The sequence below is a fragment of the Trachymyrmex cornetzi genome, unplaced genomic scaffold, assembly GCF_001594075.2.
Source record: "Trachymyrmex cornetzi isolate Tcor2-1 unplaced genomic scaffold, Tcor1.1 scaffold964, whole genome shotgun sequence".
In the NCBI taxonomy this organism is placed as follows: Eukaryota; Metazoa; Arthropoda; class Insecta; order Hymenoptera; family Formicidae; genus Trachymyrmex; species Trachymyrmex cornetzi.
Genome location: NW_017300316.1, coordinates 262464 through 269986, shown reverse-complemented (window position 1 = coordinate 269986; position 7523 = coordinate 262464). Strand labels below are relative to the sequence as shown.

Below are 7523 nucleotides of genomic sequence, written 5' to 3'. Positions count from 1 at the left end.
GGTGGGGTAGCTAAACTGAATAATTACCTTATATTTTGCCATTATTTTACCATAAATATTTTGTGCTGTCCGAAATGTTTGGAACTGGGATGTTGGGGAATGTCGCACCGCGTCGTTTTTGGCGTGTGAAGTTGATCGCGTAAAAGATGACCCTTTTCCCCATATAAGCCGCACTTCAATTCATTTACGGAACGTACTATGCAGCGGACGCGAGAAACATCGACTTCGGCCCCAGGATTGAATTTGACATTTTTCTCAAAATTCTGAAAGGATCATAATCAAATTTAGAAAACGGATTCGTGTTAGCATACAAAAAAACTGCAGGAATTACGTTTGTTCAAGTAATGATCTCCAATTCTTAAATTAGTGCGATTAACATAAATATTAAATATTAAATAACATAAATATTAAATAAATATCGTAAATATGTTGTTTCAAAAAGTTATTGATATCTAAAAATTAAAATAAAAAAATGTCCTTTGATACATCAGTATAAATTTGCCACATCGTGTCTTAAGATAAAGATGGAACAATAATCTTCCAATTCCTAAAAATTATATGATATATATAAATAATTAAGTTAACTACACAGAATAAAGATACATTTTTTATATTTAATAAATTTTAACATTTAAACTAAAACTAGCTAAATAGGTTAATAATAAAACAGTTGCAGTGATTAAGTGTTAGATTTACAGTCTTGCAACTTAATTCGTACATAATATAAAGAATTTTCAATGAAAAACATTTTATTGCGACAGAAATATGAATAAAAAAACTTAAAAGAAAGATAAAGGAAAAATACATAATTAAGAATAAAATCCTAATTAAACAGTAAATCAATCTTATAAACAAATCATTGAATATTTTATCTTGGAAAGGAAATAATAGAAAAAAGAGAAAAGTAGTACCTTCACGCCACACTGTATTGCTATTTCTTTAATAGAGGATACGTCAAATACCGTTATCTTTTTTTTTATTATTCGAATACAATCTTTCTCAAGATTCGACACGCAGTATTTGTTAGACAACTTCAAGAGCTCTGTAACGAAACATTCATTTTAATTATGAATTGAAGACCAATGTATTTTTAATTAAAACTCACCTAATTCATTTTCCAAAGACAATAGATCGATTGTACCGGTGTATAAATATTTAAAAAACGCTCTATGCACAATATACGAATAATCATCATATTTGATAACGCTGTTCCAAAACATGTTAAAGTGCACCAAATTAGTCAAACGTAACAAGTTTTTAATAAAAATGCACTAATTATTTCATAAATAATTACCTTCGTTTATTTTCAAGTCCACTAAACTGGAACATGTTTGCGAAATATGATGAACGACTTTTCAGAATATTCTTGTGAACATAGATAGATTTCTTTCCAACTTTTATTGTAAGATCGCTCGTTGACTTTAAACATGAGAAATATGAATTGTACAAAATAAATATAAGTAACAAATATAATACAATAAAAATTATTAGCATATAACAGACGTGCTGAAAATTTATAAAAAGGATAACGAGGAGGATGAAAGCGAGTACTTTTAACGTACGAAAATTTAACAAAAGATTTGCTTGCAACACCTGGCAGGTCTCTAATTAATTGGAAATCTATTAAAGTACATTAACGCGTTAGCATAGAGAATAAAACTTACACTATCGTCGAAAGCCGCTTCTAAATCGCTTAATATCATAGATTCTTCATCTGTATGTGTATGAATACTGGATATCGGTGATTGTGCCACCATAAAATTGCATATGTCAAACATATTTGTATATTCGCAGATGGCAAATTCCTTAATTTTTATCCCAAATAGCTCACCCTGTATATAAATGAGTTGATCTTCGCTAGATTTGACAATGCTCGCAAATTCTATGATGGCGATATCTGATATTTTCCTTATATTAGGAATATCTTTCTGCAATCGCAACATTTTCTAGTTTATTTTATTTGTTCCTTTTATCACGAAAATTACAAACAATTAATTCACCTTAAAAGGAGATAGAATTGCACGAGGAAGGAATGTACTTAATTGTTTCTTATAGTTAGCACCCCAGCCATAGACTTTTCCTTTGTCAGTGAGGACAAATGAATGAAAATTTCCACAAACAACTTTAACTAAAATATCGAAATTAGAGAAATTTGTTTATTTAATAGTGTCATATTCATATATATAAATTCTAGATTTACTTACATATCTCTACTTTTTTACTAATATATATATATATGAGTTTTAAAAAGAAATATATTACCAACTGTTTCGTCTGAGAATTCGATCACTTTACATGGAATTGTTATAAAATTGTCTGTATCGGTTGTATCCAAATGATATTTCCTACTAGACAAACCCCACTCATACACTACATTGTCATTACTAATAACCACATAAAAATTATGACCGCAAGCAATGTGTGTAATTTTTCCTTTGATATCTAACTGCCTGATATAGTTGCGGACTTTGCGGTAAGGTTTCTTCCACCAAATTTGGAATGGAGTTAAGTAATATATCTAAATTAAATAACCATAACATAATATTTAAATAAAATCCGTATATTTAAATAAATTCAATATAAATTATTATTGTTATATTTATTGTAATATTTTGTTCATAAATTTTTACTTTTTCATCATCAGTTAAAACCAAAGAGTTAAGGGGATGAAATGCGGTTTTTGCAACGCGTATGTTGGTCCAATCATTTAGATCAGGCCAATAATGGACATCAAATTGAACTGATCCTAGCGTGGCGTTGCTTCTCCAATAATATTTCTTTCAAAGATAGTTAAAGGTTATCATAGATTTTACTTATTATATATTACATATTATATCTTTATTTCATACTGTGATTAATTTAATTCACAATAAAGTATTAAAAAATAAAATAATATAATGTAAAAGTAAAGCAAAGAGCAGCGTTTATTCCTTTTTTTCGTCTTTAACATTGACTAACGCTAGTTAACGATATCGGCAACTGTCGGTAACCATATCTATACAGAGTAGTATCTCAGTATCTCGATTCTATAACTCTTAACGATAATATCGGTGTCGTTATTTTATCGTTGCACAGATATTTTGTCTATTTTTATTTCTGCACTAGACTGCACGAGAATTCTCTTTTTCGCTTTCGACAAATATGAAACTTATACCTTTCTCACTTTAAATTCCAAAAGTGTACATTAGTTCAGCCATAGAAAACAGATCTATTATAATACATGATGCAAAGCTGCGCAACGACAACGTAACGGTATCAAACTATCGTTAAAAGTTACAGAATCGGGGTTCTGAGATATTACTCTCCATAAGAGTTTATTTTCTGTAATTCGTTATAATAGTAGCGATATAGAGTACGTAAAAAAATGTTATTATCTACAGTATAATCTAAATTTTTTAAAGGTAAAATTTATCTTGTCATTTTCTATTATTTATATTTTTACATGTTTTATTTATAACTAAATAAAAACAACAATTTTTGTTAATTCTCTATTTATAATTCAATTCCTAAATATAGAAAAATAGTTAAAATATATTGAATAATCATTATTAATTTTTTACAAATATCAAATATTTTTTTTATCATAATATAAATTTTTATATAATATATACCTCTCCATCTTCAGTAACCAAAAAAGTTATAAATGAACTAGTAAACTTGAACAAAAAGTTGCAAACGAGAAACTTTAGCCTTTTACTGAACATAAAGTCTATTTTTGACTGTTCCCTATAACAATTCACGATTCCCTCGAAATTTTCATATTTAAAGCATGACTTTAGAGCAAGCCTTAAATAAAAATAATTATAGTGTTATAAAGTATATACTGTCATAAAAAAAATAGTTAATTAATGAAATAATTTACAGTTGTTGTTTTCGCGGAAAAAACAGGTAAAGATTATTATTTGAATATCTCTTTATCTAAAATGTTGCAAATTTATAAAAACTGTACATGTTATTGAAGAATAATTACTGATTGTAAGATAGATTGTGCGTTCTATTTAACAATTTACTTTCCTCATCTGTGACATAATATTACAATCCTATTATTTTACAACTCACATTTAAATTATGTATAATCTTATTATTATAACGATTTTTGTGAACTGTCACGTGTTAAACGGTAAACCCGATTCTGAATGATTAACGTCTATATGCATCATTATTCCGAAATTGCTAAATAGTCATGTATTTGAATAAAAATGGAAAGAATAGAAAATCTATAAACTTACTCATGTTTGTATATAGGTAAATTATCTTCTGTTTCCGTGACTGTAATGTCTGCCATGATAATTAAAATGTCTTATTACTACTGAACTGTGTATTATATTATATTGTAATGTATCAAATACGTGTTAACGCTTGGAAATAAAAGAAACGATTTGAATGATCGAATGACCTTTTCCTTATGTTTAGAACCAGTAAGAGAACAATCTTATTGCTATGTACAGTTATAACTACTGAAACATAATAAGAGTACAGTGGTATGAGCGATTTTACACACTCACACACACACGCGCGCGCGCGCGTACACAGTGTCGTAGAGTGAGAGACTATTGCTGGATTCACACTGTATCCGATTTGCGCCGTACGACGCTCTGCAAACAATCAGAAAACAGGATGCCGATGATACGAAACAAAATCCATCGGAATTCTGTTTTCTGATTGGTTGCAGAGCGTCATACAATGCATATCGGATGCAGTGTGAATCCAGCATATGGATACTTTCCTTTTAAAGTCTATTTCCACGATACCAGAAATCGGTCCAAGATCTCGAACAGAGAGAGAATTAACAAATCACATTTGTGTGTATATTCGGTCACATAACCAATGTGTGATTTGTCAGTTCCTTTATCATCCGAGATCTCGAACTGATTTTTAATACCGTGCAGCATCGTGGACACAAGGTTTCAGATTCACAAACATCGTTTTGTCTTTCCTGATATTTAATAAATAATAAAAATAAAACGACATTTGTGACTTTATGTCTCTTAAAAGGAGAGCAGCCTACGCGTTATCGTGAGACACCGAGCTTATTTGATCAAGCCTATTTCGTCTCTCTTTATTTGCAGAGAAAAATCTTTTATATGCTAATAATCCTTCTCTTCTTATAACTTGTTTTACCTACATTTATTTAAAAAAAATACTTATTTCTCATTTTTGAAGTCAATGATCTTATATATAATAATAATAGAAGTTAAGAAGAAATTTAACCTATTTACGTGTGTAAGCATATTCTGAAAATCCGATCATCATATTTCGAAAACATGTTCCAATTTAATGGGCTTGAAAATAGACGTACAGAGGTAATTATTTATAAAATAACTAGTGCATTTTTATTAAAAACTTGTTACGTTTGATTCATTTGTTGTACTTTAACATGTGTTTTGGAACAGAATTATCAAGTACGACGATTATTTGTACATATAAATAATGATTAATAATATATATTATTAAAAATATTAACATAATATAATAGAGAGCGCCTTTAGGATCGGTCAAAATTGAAAGTTTCGCATAATATAATATTCTTATTGGTTCATGAATTTAATTAATTTCAAATGTGCGCCGAACGTTCAGCCATCCTGGTTGAGGTAATATTTTTCGCAATAAAAGTTTATTATTTGAAATAAAGGGAGGATTATATATACTCGCGATTGTCCGAATGTTTCGGCTCGTGAATATTAGTATCTCAGATTGATTGTGTTTTAATGTCCGAACGTTTCGGCGCACAGTCACATTTTAGATTAATTAAATTCATGAACCAAGAATATTATATTATTCGAAACTTTCAACTTTGACCGATCCTAAAGGCACTCTTTACTATATTATGTTGTTACATTAATTCGGTCGGTTTCTATATTTATTAAAAACATTATTTCTCAACGAGATGCGACTTATTTATGTGAAACAAAAAAAGAAAAATGAGACTCATTCTTTTCTCCTATAATTTAATTATTGTAAAATATAATTAAATACAGTATATTTAGTTTCTTTTTTTTTTTTAATAGAACAGAGTTATGACATAACGATATTATCGAGCGTGAAAAAAAAAGAAAAATGAGACTCATTCTTTTCTCCCATAATTTAAATTTTGTAAAATATAATTATATACAGTATATTTAATTTCTATATTTTTTAAATAGAACAGAGTTATAATAGATAACGATATTATCAAGCGCGTTTTATTTGCTCCGAGTCGTGCTGACCCCTTAGCGTGACGCGCATGACGTGGGTCTACGTCACAGCGACGTCACTGTGACGTAGACCTACGTCACGCGCTACGGGTTCCACACGGCTCGGAGCTCGGAGCTCGGACTGCTCGGAGCACGGCCGCCTGCGCACTGCGCAGTAGACGATCGCCACGCCGCGATATACCGTCCTTTCGTCTTCGTAGTTGAATTCTCACCGGTTCAAATACGCGTTCGCGACAAGTACGTGCAATATTCGTTTCCGGCAGCGACGAGAGATTGTTTGTGCGTGAGATAATGCGTGCGGAAGTCGAATTTACTTGCGATCTTGTCGACGAATGTTCTCGATCGCCTCTTTCGTGCTTTTCGTTGCGATCGAGCACACAGTGGAATCGCGAAGTTAGCCGCGTTCGAGGTATGTTCTCGATCGCCTCTTTGTTCTCGATCGTGCTTTTCGTTGCGATCGAGCACAGTGGAATCGCGAAGTTAGCAGCGTTCGAGAAATATCGGAGGCTAAATGAAGTGAGAATCTTGCGTTTCTTTTCGACATGGCTCCTCGAAATTATACGAATATATATTTTCGTGCGTATATTGAGTCTCATGTGTATGTGTAATGTGCTTCAGGGGCAGTAAAGGGAGAAAACGAAAGCGGAGGATGCCTAGCCAATGGATCTTCAAAGAGTCCAGCAACGGCCGCGAACGAACGTTCCGTCTTCACCATCCGGACACAAAGGCAAGACTGAGTAATTGAAATCCGATTTGTCAGGTACGCATTTCATTTTTTACTCATTATGCGCCGTCTTGGCATTTGAGATCGTATTTTAAGGAGTAGATCATACAGTCCGTCGAAAATTGTGCGCGTTGTGACACTGTTTTACGGGGTTCACGCATGCAACGGCCGCGAACGAACGTTCCGTCTTCACCATCCGGACACAAAGGCAAGACTGAGTAATTGGAATCCGATTTGTCAGGTACGCATTTCATTTTTTACTCATTATTCGCCGTCTTGGCATTCGAGATCGTATTTTAAGGAGTAGATCATACAATCCGTCGAAAATTGTGCGCGTTGTGACGCTGTTTTACGGGGTTCACGCGACTCGTAGCATGGCTGCTCGCGCAAACGTATAGCGTCTTTCGTCGTCAATTTCGTGAATTCAAACGCGCGAGTGCCTGCGACAAGTGCTACGCGACTCGTAGCATGGCTGCTCGCGCAAACGTATAGCGTCTTTCGTCGTCAATTTCGTGAATTCAAACGCGCGAGTGCGACAAGTGCCTGCGATGCATGTTCGGAACAACGACGCGGAATTGATCGTGCGTAAAACAATGCGTGTGGCA

The 7523-nt window shown here is 32.4% G+C and overlaps 1 protein-coding gene across 1 annotated transcript; it reads right to left on the bottom strand.

Moving 5' to 3' along the window:
- Positions 1-487: 487 nt before the first annotated feature.
- LOC108769893 (RCC1 and BTB domain-containing protein 1) lies at positions 488-3619 on the bottom strand. Its single transcript, XM_018521121.1, has 8 exons — positions 3612-3619; positions 2263-2384; positions 2001-2128; positions 1665-1928; positions 1295-1419; positions 1106-1206; positions 912-1042; positions 488-547 (listed from the first exon to the last, which is right to left on the bottom strand). The coding sequence occupies exons 1-8, from the start codon at positions 3617-3619 to the stop codon at positions 488-490; spliced, it is 939 nt and encodes a 312-aa protein (XP_018376623.1).
- Between the last annotated feature and the right edge of the window lie 3904 nt (positions 3620-7523).